This window comes from Vombatus ursinus, unplaced genomic scaffold, assembly GCF_900497805.2.
Source record: "Vombatus ursinus unplaced genomic scaffold, bare-nosed wombat genome assembly UNPS02014861.1, whole genome shotgun sequence".
Classification (NCBI taxonomy): domain Eukaryota; kingdom Metazoa; phylum Chordata; class Mammalia; order Diprotodontia; family Vombatidae; genus Vombatus; species Vombatus ursinus.
The window spans coordinates 13632814-13656809 of NW_020954639.1; the positions used below are offsets into that span (position 1 = coordinate 13632814).

Genomic DNA, 23996 nt, shown 5'->3' on the forward strand with positions numbered 1-23996 from the left:
TTTTATAACACATTTTTTACTGTCTTCTCTAATGCTTACCTTTGCATTGAAGTCACTGAACATTAAAATAACATGCTGCTCTACTGTTGAGGGCCTTAGTGAGTTTTTTCATAGAACTTCCCTACCTCTTCATCTTTTGTAACAGATGGTGGCACATAAACTCTTATTATTTTCATTGTGGTGTTTTGCATTTGCTTTCCCTGAGCAGTATGATCCAAGATAACCAAATGTCTCACAAAATCTTTCTTTTTTTTTCTTTGGAAACATGAAAAAAACACCTCTGACAGCTCCTTTATATGTCCAAGGAGAACATGTAATCCATCCTACCATTTTGCTCCAGCTCCTTCTTGTCCTTTGATTTCATTTCAACTAATCAATTCAATTAATTGTCCATAATGTGCCAGGCGCTTAAAATACAAAACCAAAAGTGAAACAATCCCTTCCCTCAAGGAAATTGCATTTCTGTCATTTTGGAAGCATCTCAAGATGATATAATTCTTCCTGTAGCATTCCAACTCCTTGGTTGCTGAACATGGATCTTAACCTTTAGATTACCAATAGCTGGTAATGTTTGTAAATAGTCCGTAAACTGTTTGATTCTTAGCACTCATTGCACCATCAGTGCCAATGTGGAAGGGGATTATACCAGACTAAGCACCATTTTGTGTTTTGTTTTGTTTTGGGGTTGCCGTGGCCAAAGATATATCATTACATGGCCAGCCTCATGATGATGTTACTCTGTGTAGTTAGCTAAGCTGGCCCTTGAAAATAGACATAATCTGTCTTGAAGACCCTACGTTTCCCTTCCCCCTCACACATGCTTTCAAAAAATATTTTTCCCCAATTACATATAAAAACAAATTTAACATTCTTTTTTTTCTTCACATTTTGAGTTCCAAATTCTTTTTCTTCCTCCTTTCCCACTCTCATTGTGAAGGCAAGCAATTTGATATAGATTATACATGTGCAGTAATGCAAAACAGATTTGCATGTAAGTCATGTTGTGAAAGAAAACACAGAAAAAAACCCCCAAGAAAAATAAAGAAAAAGTATACTTTGTTGTGCATTCAAACTCTTTCTGTTCTTTTTGTGAAGATGGATGGTATTTTTAATCATAAGTCCTTGTGAATTGTCTTGGATCATTGTATTGCTCAGAATAGCTAAGTATTCGCAGTTGATCATCATACAATATTGCTGTTACTATATACAATGTTTGCCTGGTTCTGCTCATTTCACGTCGCATCAGTTTATATAAGTCTTTCCAGGTTGTTTTGAGAGCTTCCTGCTTGTCATTTTTTAAAGCACAATAGCATTCCACCCCCTCCCTCCATGTTTTTGAACAAAAATGTCTGATAATGGGTCTCATGTTTTCAGGATACAGAAACATATAAAAAACCTATGAGAGGTAGCATGACATAGTAGAGAGCTATACTCCAAGTCAGGGAGATCTGGATTTAAGCCCTACTGCTATCACACTAGCTATATTAACCTGGGCAAAGAACTTAGCCTGTTAGTGCCCTACACAACTCTGTAATATAAGCTGCAGAAAAGGTGCTGACTTGAATCACCTGGAAATTCCCCAATCCAGTGGAATAATGAGTCTAGTTTTTATGCATACACACACATACAATAACACATATGTGTATGTACATATATGTGTACATGTAGAGTAATGTATAAAGGTACATATATGTATAAAAATCTGATAGATCTGTCCTTTCTTAAAAATATTTTCCCTGTATTTTTTCTTTCTTTGACAAATTGATCCTAGCCAGTTTATAGAGACATCAGTTTGCTTTACTTAAATGTGAACAATCAATCAGATGTTCTGAAAAATAATGAGACTTTCTAATCATGAAAAATATCAGTTAAAGAAACTTTTAATTTCATTTTCAGGACATTCAAAACTGGAAACAATTTCAGTTCATGACTTTTTTATGACCAAAAAGAAACAAAAAAGAAACCTTCCCTCTTAAAAAAAAAAGAGTTGTTTTTGATTAAAAGTAGCAGTGGAAACATATGCTTTCAGTTGACATGGCATGTGTTGCTACTATGCAGGCCAAAGAAAGAAATCAACACTGTGATTCTGAATTTGAACTTTAGATTGGTCAAGAAATATATTGAATTGTTTTCTATAGTAATCAGTTTGCCTTTCATGTCTGTATTACATGTTTACTTATAGTTAAGACTTCTGGATGTAAGTATAAACTATAGGTCATTTGGGTTCTGGTCCCTGATACAAGGGACCCTGGTACAATTTTTGAGGGTCTCTCACAAAATCTCTCTGGCTCATAGTCAGATCAGAGAAATTTGAGAATGTTAGTATCTGGCTCGTTCCTTTCACAATAATAGCAACCATTAATATAGCATTTTAAGATTTGTAAAACGATACACAGACGTATATAACATATATGTGTTTATATATGTGTGTATTTTTCATATATATATATATATCTACATATCTACATGTAATGTTTTATTTGGTCTTCACAACAACCCTGTGAGACAGAGGGAGTGGGGGAAGGGAAAGGAACATTTATTATGTGTCTACCATGTGCCAGGCACCATGCTAACTGCTTTACAAAGATTATCTCATTTGATCCTCATTTGAGGTAGGTGCTTTTTCTATCCCCATTTTACAGTTGAGGAAACTGAGGTAGACAGAGGTAAAGTGTCTTGCTCAAGGTCACACAGCTAATAAGTGTTTGGGGCCAGATTTGAACTTAATTCTTAATTCTTCCTGACTCAGGGTCCATAGTGACACCTAACTGCCTCCCCAAAAACAGATATTATTATTATCTCCATTTTATTTTGTTTTATTTTTCAACTATGTAAAATGTTTCCATATTAGTCATTTTGTTTTTGTTTTTGCTTTTAGGCAATTGGGGTTAAGTGACTTGCCCAGGGTCACACAGCTAGTAAGTGTCAAGTGTTTAGTCTGAAGCCTGATTTGGACTCAGGTCCTCCTGACTTCAGGGCCAGTGCTCTATTCACTGCGCCACCTAGCTGCCCCCATATTAGTCATTTTGTACAAGAAGATGTGAATAAAAGAAAAAAATGAAAGAAAGAAAGTGAAAAATAGCATGCTTCAGTGTATATTCATTCAATATCAGTTTTTTCTCTGAAGGTGGATAGTATGCTTCATCATTAATCCTTTGGTATTGTCTTGGATCATTGGATTGCTGAGAATAGCTAAGTTATTCACAGTTGTTCATCTAACAATATTGTTGTTACTGTGTACAATGTTCTCTTGGTTCTGGTCACTTCAGTATGCATCAGTTCATGTAAGTCTTTCTGGGTTTTTCTGAAAGCATCCTGCTTGTTATTTCTAAGAGCACTATAATATTCCATTACAATCATATACCATGCCTTGTTTAGCCATTCCCCAGTTGATGGGTATCCCTTTGATTTCCAATTCTTAGACACTGTGAAAAAGAGCTGCTATAATTTTTTTTTCCTATATAGGTCCTATTCCCTCTTTTTGGGTGTCTTTGAGATGTAGACTTATATATAGCAGTGGTATTGCTGTATCAAAGGGTATGTACAATTCTATAGCCCCTTGGGTATAGTTCTAAATGGCTCTCCAGAAAGAATGGATCAGTTCACAATTCCACCAATAGTGCATTAGTGTCCCAGTTTTCCCACATCCCCTCTAACATCCAACATTTTCCTTTTTTGTCATAGTAGCCTCTCTGATAGGTGTGAGGTGGTACCCCAAAGTTATTTTAATGTGCATGTCTCTGATCAATAGAGATTTAGAACATTTAATAAGTCTATAGATAGCCTCGATTTCTTTGTCTGAAAACTGCCTGTTCATATCCTTTGACCATTTATCAATTGGAAAATAAATTGTATTTTTATAAATTTGACTCAGTTTCTATATATTTGAGAAATGAGGCCTTTATCAGAAATACTTATTGCAAAAAAATTTTTCCTAGTTTTTGCTTTCTTTATAATTTTGGTTGCATTGGTTTTGTTTGTGCAAAAATTTTAAATTTTATATAATCAAAATTATCTCTTTTACATTTTGTAATGCTATCTATATCTTCTTTGGTCCTAAATTCTTCTGTTATCCATAAATCTGACAGATAAACTGTTCTATGCTCTCTTAATTTGCTTATGGTATCACCCTTTGGATATAAATCATGTACCCATTTTGACCTTATCTTGGTATATGGTGTGAGATGTTGGTCTATAACTAGTTTTTTTCCATGCTGTTTTCCAGTTTTCCCAGAAGTTTTTGTCAAATAAGGATTTTTTGTTCTAAAAGCTTGGTTCTTTGGGTTTATCATATACTAGCTTATTATGGTCATTTACTATAAAATAATTTGTACCTAATCTATTCCATTGATCCACCATTTTATTTCTTAGCCAGTACCGGAGTATTTTGTATTAGGTGCCATGTAGTGCTGAGAAAAAGATATATTCCTTTCTATTCCCATTCAGTTTTTCCCAGAGATTTATCATATCTAACTTTTCCAGAATTTTATTCACCTCCTTAAATATTTTTTGGTTAGATTTATGTAGTTCTGAGAGGGGAAAGTTGAGGTCCCCCACTGTTATAGTTTTATTATCTATTTCCTCCTGTAACTTATTTATCCTCCAAAAATTTAGATGCTATACCATTTGGTGCATATATGTTTAGTATTGATATGACTTTGTTGTCTGTGGTACCTTTCAACAAGATATGGTTTCCTTCTTTATCTCTTTTAATTAGATCTGGTTTTGCTTTTGCTTTGTCTGAGATCATGATTGCTGCCCCTGCTTTCTTTCCTTCAGCTGAAACATAATAGATTCTGCTCCAGCCCCTTACCTTTATCCTGTGTGTATCTTTCTTTTTCAGATATGCTTCTTGTAAACAATATATTATAGGATTCTGGGTTTTAATCCATTCTACTATCAGCTTCTGTTTTATTGCCGAGTTCATCCCATTCATATTTATAGTTATAACTAATTGTATATTTCTCTCCATGCCATTTTTCATTTGTTTATCTCCCCGTCTCTGTTACCCCCCCTTTCCCTCCTCACAAGTGTTTTACTTTTGATCACTGCCTTCCTCAATATACCCTCCCTTTTATCAGTTCCCTCTTCCCCTTCTGTTATCCTCATCCCACCGTATAGGGTAAGAGAGATCTTTGTATCCAACTAAGTGTTTACGTTATACTCTCTCTTCGAGCCAGCATTTGGGAGAGTAAGGTTCAAGCCTTGCCCACAACCCTTTTATTCCCCTCCATTATAATAGCTCTTTCATGCCTCTTTTAGGTGGGATAATTTACCCCACTCACCCCTTCCTTCTTCCAGTACAATTTTGTTTCTTACCCTTTTATTTTTTTGGGGGGGGTTATTATACTTTCAAAGTCATCTTACATATACTCCTTTTAATTGCTCTTATAATAATAAATTTGTTAAGAGTTACAAATATTATTTTGCCATATAGAAATATAAACAGTTTAACCTTATTGAATTTCTTATGTTTTCTCTTTCTTATTTCTTTTTTTTTACCTTTTTATGTTTTCCTTGAGTCTTGTATTTGGAGGTCAAATTTTTTATTCAGCTCTGGTCTTTTAATTAGAAATGCTTGAAAGTCCTCTATTTCATTAAATGTCTATATTTTTCCCTGAAAGATTATATTCAGTTTTGTTGGGTAGGTGATTCTTGGTTGAAATTCCTAACTCCTTTGCCTTCTGGTATGTCATATTTCAGGTTCTTTAATGTGGAAGCTGCCAAATCCTATGTAATCCTGACTATAGCTCCACGATATTTGAATTGTGTCTTTTTGGCTGCTTGAAATGCTTTCTCCTTGATCTATGAGCTCTGGAGTTTGGCTGATATTCCTGGGAGTTTTCATTTTGGGATCTCTTTCAGGCAGTGATTGGTGGATTCTTTCAATTTCTATTTTTCCCTCTGGTTCTAATATATCAAGGCAGTTTTCTTCAATAATTTCTTAAAAGATATTGTCTAGGATTTTTTTTTTTTGATCATGGCTTTCAGGTAGTCCGGTAATTCTTAAATTATTTCTTCTCAATCTCTTTTCTAGGTAAGTTGTTTTTCTGATGAGGATTTTCACATTTTCTTCTATTTTTTACTTTTTTGATTTTGTTTTATTGTATCTTGATGTCTCCTAGAGTCGTTAGTTTTCACTTGTTCAATTATAGTTTTTAAGGAATTATATTCTTCAGTGAGCTTTTGTACTTCCTTTTCCCTTTGGCCAATTCTATTAAAAGATTTAATTCTATGTTTTTAGGGAGCTGTTTTCCTCAGTAAATTTTTATGTATCTTTTCCCATGCTATTGACTCTTTTCCTATGATTCTCTTGCATTATTCTCATTTCTTTTCCCGGTTTTACCTTATACTTCTCTAATTTGCTTTTTAAAGTCCTTTTTAAGCTCTTCCAGGAATTTTTTTTTGGATGTGAGACCAAATTACATTTTTCTTTGAGGCTTCACATGTAGCCATTTTGATACTGTTGTCGTCTTTTAAGTTTCTGCCTTGATCCTCCTTGTCACCATAGTAACTTTTTATAGTCAAGCTCTTTTCTTGTTTTTTTTTTTCGCTCATTTTCTGCCTTTTTTTGGGGGTGACTTGGTGTTTTTAAGTGAGAGTTAGGCTCTGGTCCTGCACTGTCCCAGGCTTTTTGTGCTGAGACTCTGGGTCTTACTGCTGGCTTTCCCTGGCCTTCAGGGCGGCTTTCCCTGGCCTTCAGGGCGTAGCCGCTTGCTTTCTCTGAAAGGTAGGCTTCCCTTCTGGCTTGCCCTGGCGGGGAGGTTACAAGGGAAGGCCTCCCTGTTGGCCTCCCCTTGGTGTGGGGTTTAGCTGCTGGCCTGCTCTAGGGGTGGGGCCCTTCTGCTGGGTTGCTATGGAAACAGAGTTTCTCTGCTAGTAGGCCGCAGGGGCAGAGTCTCATTATTGGCCAGCCCTGGAGAGGGACTTTACTACTGGTCAGCAAAGGGGTCAAGGCCTGGCTAGTGGCTTGTGCTGAGGGTGGGGTCCCTGCTGTGCTACACAGACTGCTCACTTGCCTAGGCGGCTGCTGGTTTGCAAGAAGGTGGGGCCTCACTGGTGGATTGCCCCAGGCTTGGAGCCTTGCTGCTGTGAGGCTGGCTGCTGCTGCTGCTCCTGGACCTTGTTCCCCTATGACTCCAATGAAACAGACCTTTCCTGATGGGCTGGTAAGCTACTTCCCTCCTCTTAGACCAATTCTGAGGTGGTTTTCTAGTTGTTTGGAGGGGAATGTGGGAGGGCTTCCTCACTCCGCCATCTTGGCACTGGAAGTCCTGTTACCTCCATTTTATAAACAAGGACATTGAAGCTGAGAGAATTATTGACTTGCCCATGGTCACACGGCCAGTAAATGTCTGATTCAAATGTAAGTTTTCTTGATTGGTGCTCCATCTAATATATCACCTAGCTGCCCTGCTAAAAAATACGTTGGCCCCATGCCTGTTCTCAATAGTCAAATATGAATAATTTGTGCTTAGTTACATATTTATATTTTTATTTAAAACCAAATCTGCATGTGAAAGTCTGTGGTTCCCTCAACCTCATAGGCCTAGGCTGTGGGAGATATGATAGATATCAGAATTGCAGGCATTATCTTCCAGGAGGAAATAATTTAGCCTTAAGCAGAATGCATATCTTATTAATCCATAGTGTTTCAGTGGTAGCAAATTTGACAGCACTGCATTATGGATCCCTAAGAAAATACAAGAGAAGGTTACAGGAACGTTACAGGAATTTCCAATCATAGAGTTGGAAGAAACTTTACGGTTAATCTAATCCAGGGGTAGAGAATCTGTGGCCTTGAGGCCACATGTGGCGTTCTAGGTCCTTGGGTGCAGCCTTCTGACCGAGTCTAAGTTTTACGGAACAAGTTCTTTTATTAAGGGGATTTGTTCTGTGAAGTTTGAGTTCGGTCAAAGGTTTCAGTCTAGGTCATGAGGACCTAGAGGGCCACATATAGCCTCAAGGCCACAGTATCCCCACCCCTGATCCAACTTCCCACTTCATATAGGAATTCTCACTACAACTTTATTGATTTATTTTCTGGAGGTGTAAATGGAATCCAGCCTTCGTCTGAACCCTTTTGATTATAGGGAATCCACTGCCTATAAGCAACCTTATTCCATTTTGCTTTAGCTTTAATTGTCAAAAATTATTTTTTATGTATCAAGCACACAGGCAGAGATGTGCTGGTAAATGTTTTAACAATGAGCTCTCTCAGGGGAAAAAATGTACTCATGACATACTTTAAAGTTTAGTCTGAATTATGAACACTTTCTTAAATCTAGCCAACAACAAAATAATAAATCAATACAATTTGTAGTGTTTGTCATTTTCCAATGTATAAATGTTCATACTGAAAATTTAACAATTGGCTCTCAGTCCACTGGATTCAAGCTGGTTCCAGCACTCCCCTGATTAAGAGAAAAGTGTCATTGACATAAAAATTAAAGAAAAACCATCTCCATTGCACAGGTGGGGACCTTCTGATGAGCCATCTCATCTTGGTATAGTATCATTTTGGATTATACCCTTTGATTTTCTTTTTATGTCTGAGATCTTGGCCGTGCTTTCAGCACATGGTAGTACTAATCAGCTTGTACTATGAACAAAACCCTGTATCCCTTCAGCTGACTTAGTTGTATAAAGGAACCTTGGAGCCTGGTTCCTTTTGGAAGCTATGTTTCCTTTCATGGACAGGAAACCAGCACTCCTGCTCTGGCCTTTCTGGCTTTTCATTCTCCTTGGCTGCCTCCTCATGATTTGAGCTGAAAAAAGATGGTTGTCGTGGGGCTAGTAGTGTTACTCAACATACAATGGTAAGATCATTCCACTGGGTGCTTTTGTTGAAGCTTCTAGATAGCCTGGCAATTAAACATTTTTTGGGTGGAGGTCCAACCCTGCAATTTCATTGGTTTATGGAACTCCTGGTGAGAAAACTGTCAACCAATGTAGATTCTTTTATTCATTAAGCATTGATTGCTTGTTATATGCCAGGCATAGTGCTAAGCTCTGGGGATACAGAAAGAGGAACAAGATAGTCCTTGCCTTCATGGAGCTTATCTGCAACTTCTAGTGTTAGAAGATTGCCTGAAACATTGAGAAGGGTGTGTCATGTCCAGCTTCCCACAGAGACAGTCTATGTGAAGGGCAAGACTTGAACTTAGAAGGGGTGGAGCCAAGATGGCAGAGAAAAGACTCAGCTGGGTTCTCCCAAATTCCCCTCCAAACAATTTTAAATAATGCCTCAAAACAAATTCTGGAGGGACAGAACCCACAAAAATATGGGGTGAAATAATTTTCTAGCCCAACAGCTTAGAAGATCATTGGGAAAGGTCTGTCTCACCAGGGTGAGAGTGGAGTGAAGGTTGCAGCAGCAAACCAGGAGCAGGCCTTGGGAGCAACTGAATCAGCAGAGGCAGTGACTGCCCACAGATGATAAAGGGGTTGGACAACTGGTTAGAAGGAGAAGACAGTGGTTCCTTTGCTGGTGGGTGCAGGACTCTGTTGCATTGCCCATACTCAGATCCGGGTCGCTGTTCTGGGTCACAGTTTCAGGGTAAAGAGTAGCACAAGCACTTGTGGCCCCAGGGGAGTGGTGACCCTGGTTACAGTTCCAAGGCAGAAAAGAGTACCTGTGGTCACTCACAGACCAGAGAACAAGCCAAGAGAGTAGTGAATACACCTCTCCTTAGATCATACCACCTTGGAAGAACTGAAAACTTACAGATCCCCCCAGAACTAACTGTATAAAAATCCTGAAGCTTGGGACAGTTTCCCCTCTACCCTAGGGAGCAGAGCCCAACTTTAAAGTTAAAAGTTAAGAAATGGGCTGGAAAAATGAGCCAATAAAAAAAATCCTGACCATAGAAAGTTATTAGGGTGACAGGGAAGATCAAAACACAAACTCAGAAGAAGACAATGAAGTGAAAACTCCTAAATCCAAAGCCTCAAATAAAAATGTAAATTGGTCTTAGGCCCAAAAATAATTCGGGTCAAAAAAAGATTCTAGAAATCAAATAAGAAAAGTAGAGGAAAAATTGGGAAAAGAAATGAGAATAATGCAAGAAAATCATGAAAAAAGAGTCAACAGCTTGGGGAAGGAGGCACAAAATAGACTGAAAAAAATACCCTAAAAAACAGAATAGGCCACATAGTAAAGGAGGCACAAAAGTCCAATGAAGAGAACATCTTAAAATAGAATTGGCCACATGGGAAAAGATGTACAAGTCACTGAAGAAAAGAACTCCTTAAAAAGTAGAATTGTCCAAATGGAAAAGGAGGTACAAAAGCTCAATGAAGAAAATAATTCCTTAAAAATAAGAATTGGGCAAATGGAAGCTAATGACTTCTTGAGACATCAAGAAGCAAAAAAAAAAAAAATCAAAATAATGAAAAAAATATGAAATATCTCATTGGAAAAACAACTGACCTAGAAAATAGATTGAGAAGAGATGTTTTAAGAACTATTTTTTTTCTTTTTTTTGTTTATTTATTTTTAGTTTTCAACATTTACTTCCACAAGATTTTAAGTTCCAAATTTTCACCCCATCTTGCCCCTCCCCCCCACCCCAAGATGGAATGCATTCTGAATATCCCTTCCCCTAGTCTGCCTTCCCTTCTGTCTCTCCCCCCCTTCTCTTATCCCCTTCCCCTTCTGTTTTCCTGTATGGCAGGATAGATTTCTGTATCCCATTTCCTGTATTTCTTATTTCCCAGTTGCATGTGTTTTTGGAGCTTTGGGTTCCAAATTTTCTCCCTTCTTCCTTCCCCACTCACTCTTATTGAAAAGGCAAGCAACTCAATATAGGTTATACAAGTGCAGTTATGCAAAACACTTCCATAGTAGACATGCTATGAAAAACTAACTCTGTTTCCCTTAATGCTATCCTGCCCCCCGCCCATTTATTCTATTCTTTCTCTTGACCCTGTCCATCCTCAGAAGTATTTGCTTCTGGTTACCCCCTTTCCCAATCTGCCCTCCTCTCTATCATCCCCCTACTCTCTTGTCCCCTTTCCCCCCTATTTTCCTGTAGGGTAAGACAGATTTCCACACCCAATTGAGTGTGTATGTTATTCCCTCCTTAAGTCAAATCCTACGAGAATAAGATTCACTCCTTTCCTCTTACCTTCTCCTGTTTCCCCTCCACTGTAAGAGCCTTTTCTTTTTTGTTTTTTTTTGTGGGATAATTTACCCTGTTCTACCTCTCCCTTTCTCCTCCTCCTAGTATATTCCTCTCTCACCCCTTAATTTTATTCTCTAGATATGACCCCTTCATTTTCAACTCACCCTGTGCCCTGTATCTATCTATGCATATCTATATATATGTACATATAATTTTTCCCCTCCAACTACCCTAATACTGACAAAGGTCTCATGAATTACAAATATCATCTTTTCATGCAGGAATGTAAACAGTTCAACCTTAGTAAGTCTGTCATGATTTTCCTTTTCCTGTTTACCTCTTCATGTTCCACTTGAGTCTTATATTTGAAAATCAAATTTTCTATTCAACTCTGGTCTTTTCATCAAGAATGCTTGAAAGTCCTTTATTTCACTGAATGACCATTTTTTCTCCTCCAACTACCCTAATACTGACAAAGGTCTCATGAGTTACAAATATCATCTTTCAATGCAGGAATGTAAACAGTTCAATCTTAATAAATCTCTTATGATTTCTCTTTCCTGTTTACCTCTTCATGTTCCACTTGAGTCTTGCATTGGAAAATCAAATTTTCCATTCAACTCTGGTCTTTTCATCAGGAATGCTTGAAAGTCCTCTATTTCACTGAATGACCATTTTTTCCCCTGAAGGATTATACTCAGTTTTGCTGGGTAGGTGATTCTTGGTTGTAATCCCATCTCCTTTGCCCTCTAGAATATTATATTCCATGCCCTGCAGTCCCTTAATGTAGAAGCTGCTAAATCTTGTGTTATCCTGATTGTGTTTCCACAGTATTTGAATTGTTTCTTCCTAGCTGCTTGCAATATTTTCTCCTTGACCTGGGAACTCTGGAATTTGACTACAATATTCCTAGGAGTTTTCCTTTGGGGATCTCTTTCAGGAGGAGATCAGTGGATTCTTTCAATTTCTAGTTTGCCCTCTGGTTCTAAAATATCAGGGCAGTTTTCTTTGATCATTTCTTGAAAGATGATGTCTAGGCTCTTTTTTTGATCATGGCTTTCAGATAGTCCAATAATTTTTAAATTCTCTCTTCTGGATCTATTTTCCAGGTCAGTTGTTTTTCTAATGAGATATTTCACTTTGTTTTCTAATTTTTCATTCTTTTGGATTTGTTTTACAGTGTCTTGGTTTCTCATAAAGTCACTAGCTTCCAATTGCTCTATTCTAATTTTTAAGGAAGTATTTTCTTCAGTAATCTTTTGGACTTCCTTTTCCATTTGGTCAATTTTGCTTTTTAGGGCATTCTTCTTCTCATTGGCTTTTTGGACCTCTTTTGCCATTTGGGTTAGGATATTTTTTTAAGGTGTTATTTTCTTCAGTAGTTTTTTGGGTCTCCTTTAGCAAGCTGTTGACTTGTTTTTCATGATTTTCTTGCATCACTCTCAGTTTTTCCTCTACTTCTCTTACTTGCTTCTCAAAATCCCTTTTGAGCTCTTCCAAGGCCTGGGACTGATTCATATTTTTTCTTGGAGGCTTTGGATGTAGGAGGTTTGGCTTTGTTGTCTTCTTCTGGTTGTATGTTTTGATCTTCTTTGTCACCAAAGTAAGATAATACAGTCTGACTCTTTTTGCGCTGCTTGCTCATGATCCCAACCAATTACTTGAATTTTAAACTCTTTGTTAAGGTAAAAGTCTGCTTCCAGTGTGAAGAGTATACTGTCCCAAGCTTTGGGGGTTTGTACAGCTGTCTTCAGAGACACTTCTAGGGACCTGTAAATTTTCAGTTCTTCCAAGGTGGTATGATAAGGGGTGAGGTGTTTCCTCTCTACCACCACAACAAGCTTCACCAGGCCAGAGCTCCTCCTCGCCCCAGGACCACCCCTCAGAACTGTGACCCAGATCCAAGCACGGGCAAAGCAAGAGATTCCTGCCTCAGCACTGGCAAAGAGATCCCTGCAATCCCCCTCTGATCAGCCACTTGTTTCCCTCTCAGTCTGTGGGCTGGAAGCTTAGGAGGCAGCCACGGCCCGCACTCAAGACTTGCAGCTGAAACCTAGCTCCTTCTCTCACCGTAGTCACAGACTTTCCCACTGACCTTCTAAGTTGTCTTTGGAGTTCGTGGGTTGAGAAGTCTGGAAACTGCTACAGCTGCCTGTGATTCAGTCCTCTGAGGCCTGTTCCAGCGTCGCTGCGGCCTGCGTTCCTCTCCCCGCCCGGTGCGATATACCTTTCCGATCAACCATCCAGGCTGTCTTTGGCTGGAAATTTGTTTCACTCTTTTTGTGGGTTCTGCTGCTTTAGAATTTGTTTAGAGCCATTTTTTTATAGGTATTTGGAGGGTTTTGGGGGAGAGCTCAAGCAAGTCACTGCTTTCCCTCTGCCATCTTGGCTCTGCCCCCCAAGAACTATTAAGACTACTTGAAAGCTGTGATCAAAAAAGAGCCTAGAGACATCATCTTTCAAGAAGTTATCATGAAAAATTTCCCTGATATTCTGGAAGCAGAGGGCAAAATAGAAATTGCAAGAATCCATCAGTAAGCTCCTGAAAGAGTTCCCAAAATGAAAACTCCCAGGAATATCATAACCAAATTCCAGAGCTCACAGATCAAGAAGAAAAAATTATAACCAGCCAGAAAGAAACAATTCAAATATTGTGGAGCCATAGTAAGGATTACGCAGGATTTAACAACTTCTACATTAAAGGACTGAAGGGCTTGGAATGTGATATTGTAGAGGCCAAGGGAGCTAGGATTACAACCAAGAATAATCTACCCAGCAGAACTGAGTATAATTCTTCAGGGGAAAAATGAATATTCAACAAAATAGAGGATTTTCAAGTATTCTTGATGAAAAAACCAGAGCTGCATAGAAAATTTGACATTCAAATATAAGACTCAGGAAAAGCATAAAAAGATAAACAGGGAAGGGAAATCATAAGGGATTCAATAAGATTAAACTGTTTACATTCCTACATGGGAAGATGATACTTCTGACTCATAAGAATTTTCTCATTCTGAGGGCAGTTAAAAGTAGGAGTATACAGAGACAGAGGGCATGGACGTGAGTTGAATATGATGGGGTGATCTAAAAAAATAAAATTAATGGGTGAGAAAGAGGAATGCCCTGGGAGAAGGGGAAAAGGAGAGTTAGAATGGGGTAAATTATCTCACAGAAAAGAGTCAAGTAAAAGCTTTTACAGTGGAAGGGAAATTGGGGAGGTGGTGAGGAAGGCTTGAACCTTATTGTCATTGGCTCAGAGGGGCTAACACACACTCATTTGAGTATAGAAATCTATCTTACTCTACAGGAAAGGAAGGGAATAAGAGAAAGAGGGGATACTGATAGAAAAGGAGGGCAGATTGAAGGAGGTGGTAGTCAGAAGTAAAACTCTTGAAAAGGGTAAAAGGAGAGAGAGAGTATGATAAGTGGGGGAAATGGGAGGAAGGGAAATACAGTTAATACTAATTGTGAAAAAAAATTTTATGGAAAGTTTCTCTGATAAAGACCTCATTTATCAAATATATAGAGAACTGAGTAAAATTTATAAAAATACAAGTCATTCTTCAGTTGATAAATGATCAAAAAGATATGAACAGGCAGTTTTCAAAAAAAGTAATCAAAGCTATCTATAGACCTGAAAAAATGCTCTAAATCACTGTTGATTAGAGAAATGCAAATTAAAACAACTCTGACATACTACCTTACACCTATCAGATTGACTAATATGACAGAAAAGGAAAATAACAAAAGTTGGAAGAGATGTCAGAAAATTGAGACATTAATGCACAGTTGATGGAATTGTGAACTGATTCAACCATTCTGAAGAGCAATTTGGAACTATGCCCGAAGGGCTATAAAATTGTGCCTACCTTTTGACCCAGCAATTCCACTACTAGATCTGTATCCCAAAGGGATAAAAAACAAAAAGGAAAAGGATCTTTATGTGAAAAAATATTTATAGCAGCTCTTTTTGTGGTGGCAAAGATTTGGAAATTGAAGGGATGCCCATCAGTTGGGGAATGGCTGAACAAATTTTGGTATATGATTGTGATGGAATACTATTGTACTAAGAAATGACAACCTGGATGCTCTCAGAAAAACCTGTAAAGACTTAATGAAAACCAGGAGAACATCGTACATAGTAATAGCAATATTGTATGATGAAAAACTGTGAATGGCTTAGCTATTCTCAGCAATACAATGATCTAAGACAATTTGAAGAACTTATAATGAAAGGTACTGTCTATCTTCAGAGAAAGAACTAATGAAGTCTGAATGCAAATTGAAGCATACTTTTAAAAACTTTTTTTTTCGTTTTCATCTGTGTTTCCTTTTACAACATGACTAATATGGAAATATATTTTGCATGACTGCCCATGTATGCCATATATCAAATTGCTTGTCTTCTCAGTGGGGGGATGGGAGGGAGGAAGAGAATTTAGAACTCAGAAATTTTAAAGACAGAAGTTAAAAACTGTTTTTACATGTAATTGGGAAAAAATAAAATATTAAATAAAGAAAATGTGACCTAAAGAAAAAGAAGATTTGAACTCAGATATTTCCTGAGACTAGCTCTATCTTCTGTACTGTATATAAGTTTTTTTTAATTACTTATTACCAGTTACCTGTTACCAGGTGGGTGAAAGTTACCAGTAATTTTCACTCTCAACTCCAAACTTACTCACAAAAGGACTTTTTCTTCCCCCTCTACTCCCATCAACGTTTGGAGCATAATAAGTTAATAAAATTTTATGCCTCTCATATATTGATTTTATGCAGAACCTTTCCTACTTTTCTATTAGTTGCCATTGTGACCAGCTGCATAAAGTTTGCAAGTAGGAGTCAGTTGACATAAATAAGGTAATTTAAAAACTGTATTCTTAATATCAAAATGTAACTTCTTAAACCTATATATTTCCAATTATATAAATATAAGCATTAAATTAAATATAGGCACATTCAATAGGGCATTTAGCTTCAGTGAAAGCTAAGAGAATCATTAAGCCTTCTATAATCGATATTGTAAAATTTTATACACTGACATAGTCTAAAACATCTATATAACCTTTCCTTGGGATTCCTTAATTTCTTATTTTGTTACCAGTGTCTCTTCCTTTTTTTCTTTTTGTTATTTTTTCTTTTTCTTTTAAAAAATTGTCAAGTATTTCTTTTTCTTCCACCAATCTCACTCTCTCAGCAGAAAAAAAATAAGAAAAAAATTCTCTTACAATAAATATGCATGTCAAGCAAAGCATACATACATTGATCATGACTAAACATGTATTTCTCATTCTCTATATTTAGTCTATCTCCTTGTCTGGAGGTGAATAGCATTTGTCATCACTGATTCTTGAGTCATGATCAGAGTTTGTAAGTCTTTCAAAATTGTTCTTTTTACAATGTTGTTGTTCAAGTGTAAGTTATTCTCCCCACTTTACTCTGCATCAGTTCGTACAAATCTTCCCAGGTTTTTCTGACACTATCTCATCATTTCTGATAGCACAATAGTATTCCATTACATTTATATACCATAATTTGTTCAGCTGTTACTCAGTTAATGGACAACCCTTTAACCTGTGTTTTTTCTTTCTTTCAAGATAAAAGCAGTTCAGCTTTACAAACATTTCAGAAGTATTAATTTATGTAATTTCATGTATATATGAATGTTCAACTAAATATAACTAAACACATTTTCATTTCTTTTTAAAACAGCAACATTCATTTTTTGGAGACAAAAAAAAAGGAAAGAAGAAATCTACATCTGTAACTGAAAAAGAAGAAGTATGCACCCTTTCAAAACCATCTTTGGCTTTAGAAAAGAGTCCATCTGAAAAAAGACGCACGCTTAAGAAATTAGAACCTGTTTTAAAATGGACGTGCCCTGTTACACAAGAGTATGTAGGCACTTGGCTTTTTCCTTTTCGGTTGGGTGGGACAACATATACTCTATTAAGATTGCATCCTAAAATCATCACACACTTGTCTAATTCTCATAAATTGTTCCATTTATTGCCACTGAAATACACGGTAGACATTTCCACCTTCCCCATAATAAAAAAGTGTTTTCTATTTTTTTCCTGAGTAACTCAAGCTGAAAAGTCTGTTATTTGTCAAAACACCCTATTTGTTATATGCTCAGCACAGTAGGAAGCACTCTGGAAGGGAGAAAGGAAGGAGAAACATAAAAGTCTGTTCCCATCTAGTGGAAGTGGGATAGGGAAGGAGGGAGGCTAAATCCAACGTATATAAAATGAATCCAACACTTCCAAAGAAACCAAGTGTAAATCAAAGAGACTTCTGTTAGTAAGTGCTGATGGGAAGGAATGCTGGCAGGATTGGATCCAGGTGAAGTTGATTTGGGAAAGCTTCATAGAGGAGGTGATTCATTAGAAGAGTTTTGAAGAAGAGGTGGTGAGAGGGATAGAGGAAAAGCTTTCCTAGTTTAGAGCAGTAATAAGTGTGCAAGCTTAGAGATGAGAGCGAACAAAACATGTATCAGAGATATTCAGGTTAGCCTGTATCTGAGGCGTCATTTATGTAAAGAAAATAATTAAGGGGGAAAGGGAAGGATTGATAGAGGGTCTTGAAGCATATTCTAAGAGTTAAAATTTAAGGTGAGAAATAATTAAGAGGTATATGACAAGCATTGAAGGATGGTTTCAAGCCAACAACTTGTTTTTAGGTTGTTCCTGGAAGCTCTCTGGTAGATTTAAGGGAGATAACTGCAGAGCTTTAGCCCTATTGGTATGTTAGACAGTCTTATCCCATAGATTAAACTTCAGTTTAGCTTATAGTTCCCTCAGAATGTTAGTAGAAATAGAGGTACTACTGCTACTATTGTTATTACTATTACTACTACTATTGCTGCTGCTGCTGCTACTACTACTACTACTACTACTACTACTACTACTACTACTCCTTTCTCATGGGAAATGGCTTCTTAAATGTCTCAAAGACTCACCATCTTTGAAGCTCATCAGATATTTCAAAATTTACCCTTCCCAACCCCACCCACCCTCAATCTATTTCCTTTACTTTCAGTTTACAAAGTTGTTCATTGTAGGCTTCCTTTAAATAGCAGTCTGGGACATTTAAGCTATCATTCAGTATTTCAAAATATACATCTTTATTGAGTAGAGCCAGTGACACCTATAGACAATAAGTACATTGCTATACCCTTAAGTACTTGTGGATGTAGTTGATTAATTCTATACTATCTAACTGAAGCATGAGGTTATTTATGATATTCTTGAATATAACAAAGGCAAATATAACCACTATGATCATGAAAACTTTTTATTTAATCCCACTAAGTGTGCAGGTTCTAGCATTGTTTTAAAAAGTCTCCAGTGTTTTCAGAGAGGAACTTGGAGGTCAGAGACTGGAAAGGATTGATATCTCTTTTTTTTTTTCAATTCAAGAAAAAGTATTGATTACATCAGTGTCTGAAACAAGTATGTAATCTTTAAGTTGAATGTGAATGCAACTTCTCCTGATTAGCAATTGAGATTCCCAGAACAGTCATGGAAAACCAGAAGTACCTTCAGACCTTGAAACTTTATTAACAAAGTAGTGTCTTCCTTTGAAGGAAACAGACTTCAACCATACCTTTCTACCCTTTTTCTCCTGCAAAATTAATATTTTTAATGTACAGATGTGACTGTATCCAGATGTGGCCTTTAAAGACCTCCAAAATCTGTAAGTAGGTAGCTGATCCACCCTTCCACTCTTATACTACTCTCCAGGTACTTATCATTCCGTTCATATTACCAGGTTGCTCCTTCTAGCACATGATATTCCATCTCATGCTTCTACAAAAGTGGTCCCCCATACCTGGAATGCATTACCTCTTGACTTCTACCCTGTGGAATTTCTAGTTTCCTTCAAAGCATGGTTTAGATGCTACCATTTACATGACACCTATCTTGATCTTGATTCCACCCCAAGTTCTCTCCTTGAAATTGCTTTATATTTGATTACTTGTCTGCATAGTTTATCTGTTCAGTATAGTGCAAGTTCCCTGAGGCCAGAGACCTTTTCATGTTTTTGTCTTTCCATGGTGTGTAGCATATTGCTTTTTACATAATAGACATTTATTGCTTTGAATGTAATGTTCTAGAGCTTTTACTTCCTCCATTATTCTTTCTTTTCTATACAATGTCTTAGATTGCCAAGCATTGATTGGTCTTATAGATAACATCTAGAGCTTTAAAATGTGGTTGTTTTATAAGATGCTAGGACTTACCACTTTAAAGCCATTTTCACTAATACATTAATCAATAAGCATTATTAAGCACATACCCTATGCTAGGTAATGTGTTAGGTTTTGGGGATGCCAACTAAAGTAGGGGTGGGGAACCTGCAACCTAGAGGCCACATGTGGTCCTCTAAGTCCTCAAGTGTGGCCCTTTGACTGAATCCAAACTTCACCGAACAAATCCCCTTAATAAAAGGATTTATTCTATAAAACTTGGACTCAGTCAAAAGGCCGCACTTATGGACCCAGAAGGCCACGTGTGGCCTTGAAGCCACAGGTTCCCCACCCCTGAACTAAACATTTGATTAGTTTTGTTATTAAACACTTAATACTTATATAGTAGAAAGTCAGATATATTTGGGCAAGAGGAAGATAATATGCTATGCAAATTTATCATATGTCCATTTGCATGAAGTAACATAATAAAATTAATCATTTTAGGAAAAAAAACTCAGCAAAAGAAAGCCAAGATGAAAAGTCTACTCCATCAATTACAGAGAAGCCAAAATCCACGTCTCCTCCTACTTTGGCTGGAAAACCACAGTCTTTATCAAGATGGTACACTTCTCTTAATGGCACTTTGATGTTGTATACTGGTTTTTCATTCTTACAAAAATAAGACCTCATTAGTTTTTTTCTTTTTTTTTTTTAGTGAGGCAGTCGGGGTTAAGTGACTTGCCCAAGGTCATACAGCTAGTAGGTGTGAAGTGTTTGGTCTGAGGCCAGATTTGAACTCAGGTCCTCCTGACTTCAGGGCTAGTGCTCTATCCACTGCACCACCTAGCTGCCCCACCTCATTAGTTTTAATCCACTACTTCAGAGTGTATTGTAATTCAGACAAAAGTTGGGCCAGAACTTGTCTTTGTGGTAACCCAGCAAAGATACTCTCCATAATCTTGATAACTTTTCAGTTTTCAGTTATTTTTCCCCATCAGTAGGTGGGGAAAATAGGAGAAGTCTAAAATTCAAGAGGCTTACGGTGTTGGAAACTTTAGGTTATTTGTCCAAGCCTTTAGGTTCACCATTTAAATAGTACAGTGAGGTCCTAGTTAGTGAGAATAATGAATCCCATGAAGTGTTTGCATTATTTGAATTTACACTGTATATTTCCATTGGGCTGAAACCAATGACCATGTTTTACATACTTGTAATTTTAAATAGTGTGAATTTGAATACATGCAACTACTTCATGGGGGTAATTGTTCAGGCTAATCAGGACCTATCTGTATATTTTATTTTTGAAATGTGAATCTAGTGAGTTATGGGACCTCAACAAAAACTTGTGTATGTATAAGTCATATATCAGAGTAGTGGCCTTAACTCTCTAAATTAATTTTAAATCTCTAATGTTACTAAAATCTGATTTAATTTATGGCTTATTCAATGTCTTTTTCTAAGAATGTTATTTAAATTTACTATTTCTTTTGATAATCTGGATATTTGATGTTTTTGTAAATATTCATCAATTTCATTTATTTTTGCTGGCATTGCTGGCCATGGGGGAAATGATTTCTATTAGTTTATTTACCCTTTATTAGTTATTAAGTTCTATTTCATTTTTTGTATTGACAGTTTGACTTTTTTCTATTGTTCTTTGGTCAGATTAGCTAATGTTGTCATTTTGTTTAAAGAAAACATCTGTTGTTTCTATGATTTGTTCTTTGACCCACCAATTCATTGTGAAGTTTTCATGACCACTTAGTATATGTTCAGTTTTTCTAAGGGTGCTATGCACAGCTCAGAAGTAGGTGTATAATTTTCTATTTCTTTTCAATAATCACTAGAGATCTAACAAATATAACTTTTCTAAGTCTATTCAAGTATTTTCTGAGTCTTTTAAAAACATTTTTATGTAAAATTTTGAGTTCCAAATTCTTTTTCTCCCTCCCTTCTTCTTTTCTCCCCTCCCTGAGCCAGTAAGCAATCAGATTTGGTTATACATGTACAATTATGTAAAACATTTATGAGTCTTTTTTAAATTGCACTGAGTACATTGAGTTCCCCAGGTATTAAAATTTTGTGGTCTACTTCTCCTTGTAATTCAATTAAATTTTCCTTTAAGTACTTAGGTTCTATGCCATTTAGTACACACACATACATACACACATGCATGTATGTATTGTATTTTTACAGTATTTCATTATTTATGTGTATGTAGCTTCCCTAATTATCTATTTTAACTGTTAGTTTTTACTGTTGCCCTCTCTGCTATCATGATTGTTACCTCTGCCTTTTTTAAATTTGCTTGAAGTATAATAAGCTCTGATCCAGACACTCATTTTAATTCTGTGTGAATCTTTATGTTTCAAGTATGTTACTTGTAAATGGCATGTTGTTGATTCTGCTTTCTATTCCATTCTGCCACCCTCTTCTGTTTTATGGATGAGTTCATTCCATTCATATTCACTTTTAAGGTTGTTAGTCACGTATTTCTGTCCCTTGTATCTTCTTATACTTTTTTTCCTCTTTTATTTCTGGTCCCCTCTTTATAAAGAAGGTGATAGAGAGAAGAGAAGGAATCAGATTAATATCTGTAACTGAAGTGATCTTTTCAGTCTATCCCTTCTCTCTTCTCTCAGCCCCAAGAACCATCTCTGGTTCTTACACTTTTTGTGTTTTAAATTAACTTTTATAGTTAACTTTCCAAAGTTGATTTTTTTCTTTGCTTGTGACTATCTCTTCCCTGACACTATACTTCTTATTTATGCTCCCCTTCCATGTGCTTATCCATTTTACCTCACCATTGAGTTTAATGTGGTTTTACACCAAACTGTCTGTGTGTGTGTGTGTAATCTTCAGTTTATCTTGTTCAGAAGAGAATATGGTCATGAAATGGTTGCTCCCCCCCTTTTCTCCAAGTTTGTATATTCTTCTTCTTGTATACTCCATTTATATAAAATAGCAAGTTTCTCTTCTTCTTCCTCATTTCTTCTTTAGTACATTCCTTTTTCCCTTCACTTTGTGAAGACATAACAGAGTTATCACTTTTTTAACTTTACCTGGATAGTTATAATGTTAGTCCAAAGTGAAAATAATATTTCTTTGGACATTGTTTCTAATATATGACTATGGATATCCTTCTGGCCCTAGTCACTGCTAGACCCATAATCCACTGTACTTATATTTTCTGCTATTCCAATTTAATTAGCTCAGTGATGATGAGGATGGTATAAATATTGATCTGTTTTTGTCTTTGTTTTTATTAGGGGGACTATATCACCCTGAGGCCATGGTTTAGTGTTACACTTATTTCTCAAAGTTCTTTTCATTCACATTGCTCTCAGCAAGTCACCAGAAGTCTGATTATAAGATAGGTATCCCACAGATGTGACTATATTCACTCATCTATCAGAGTTTGTATCTAAGAGTGTCATGGCCTCAGAAAGTGGAGTTTAAGGGTAGCATTCTGCTGAAATGCCCATAAACGCTATTGCCTTATTTTTGCAACTTATTTTTGTTAGTATCTTAAAGCTTACGTATATCTACATATTTTGGTTTATCTGTTTTGTTTCATTCTTAGTAAGAGTTCTGTCAAGATAGAGGACCTGGTTAGTGAAAGTTCTTCAGAGAGTGAGGAGGACGAAGAACAGCCTGATCATCGTCAGGAAGGACAGACAGATTTGCCCTCCGAATATTGGCAAATTCAGAAACTAGTCAAATATTTAAAGGTAAGAAGAAAAATGCAGTCATTCTTTGATGGTAGTGCTAAAGTCATTGGGAAAATCAGATGTGAAGTAGATCTAATTTCTGAAATTTCCTGTTTCTAGGAGGTTTTTTGGAATATATGGGTTCATTATAGTTTTTATTATTTAAATTTGTATGGTTTTCAATAAAATGGTGTATTCATATGTAGAAATCTCTCTTAACCTTGAAGAGAGTGGAATCTGTCACTATAAATGTGGTGCTGGAGGCGAGTCTCTCTTTTTTCTCTCGTAGCAATCTGCCCCAGTCTCAACTGTGTTTGGCAGTGAGATGAGACTCACTGATTCCAAAACTAGGTCTTCACTTCTTTAATTCTTTAAATCTTGCATTGGCTATAAAAGGAATGTCGTAGATGTTGGCTAGGATTTCTTTCTTCTTGTTATAGGAAGAAGTTATATGTAACTTCTTTCAAAGTTATTTTCTCTGGAATTGTAAATATACACATATATTGCTTGCATACTCCATATAGATACTATCCTATACAATACTGTAAATAGAATTGTTTATTTAAGTTCTTGGAACTTCACTGCATTATTTAAACTAGTCCTGGGTTATAGAAGTGCACAGGTTGTGCAAAAGTCTTAGTGCAGTTTTAAGCTTTAATAACTTCAGAAGGATAAATGCTACAAACTTACAAAAAGTAACAATTGAAAGGTTAAATATTTAAGTTTTTAAAATTTGATGATTTTTATTAAAATTCAACTTAAGCACTGTTGTGCTACGCATTGCTTTAGACAATTTTTGAACTTTGTAAAAACTTTCATCATCTATTATTCAATGACTAAAAGGCTTGCATTTGTCATCTTAGCCTTAAGATCCTCCAAAGCATGAGGTTTTGATGCAGACTCAACTGTTTTGACATGACTCCACAAGAACAAGTCTAATAGAGGTAGATCAGAGGACTGAGCTGG

The 23996-nt window shown here is 36.5% G+C and overlaps 1 protein-coding gene across 2 annotated transcripts in view; it reads left to right on the forward strand.

The window, feature by feature from the left end:
* ARMC4 (armadillo repeat containing 4) overlaps nt 1-23996 on the forward strand; it is a 209328-nt gene that overhangs the window by 14079 nt on the left and 171253 nt on the right. For both annotated transcript variants that reach the window (XM_027841620.1, XM_027841622.1), the window contains 3 exons: nt 16839-17020; nt 19825-19941; nt 22904-23051. In XM_027841620.1, coding sequence (XP_027697421.1) covers nt 16839-17020; nt 19825-19941; nt 22904-23051 — 447 coding nt within the window. The remainder of the gene's footprint in view (nt 1-16838; nt 17021-19824; nt 19942-22903; nt 23052-23996) is intronic.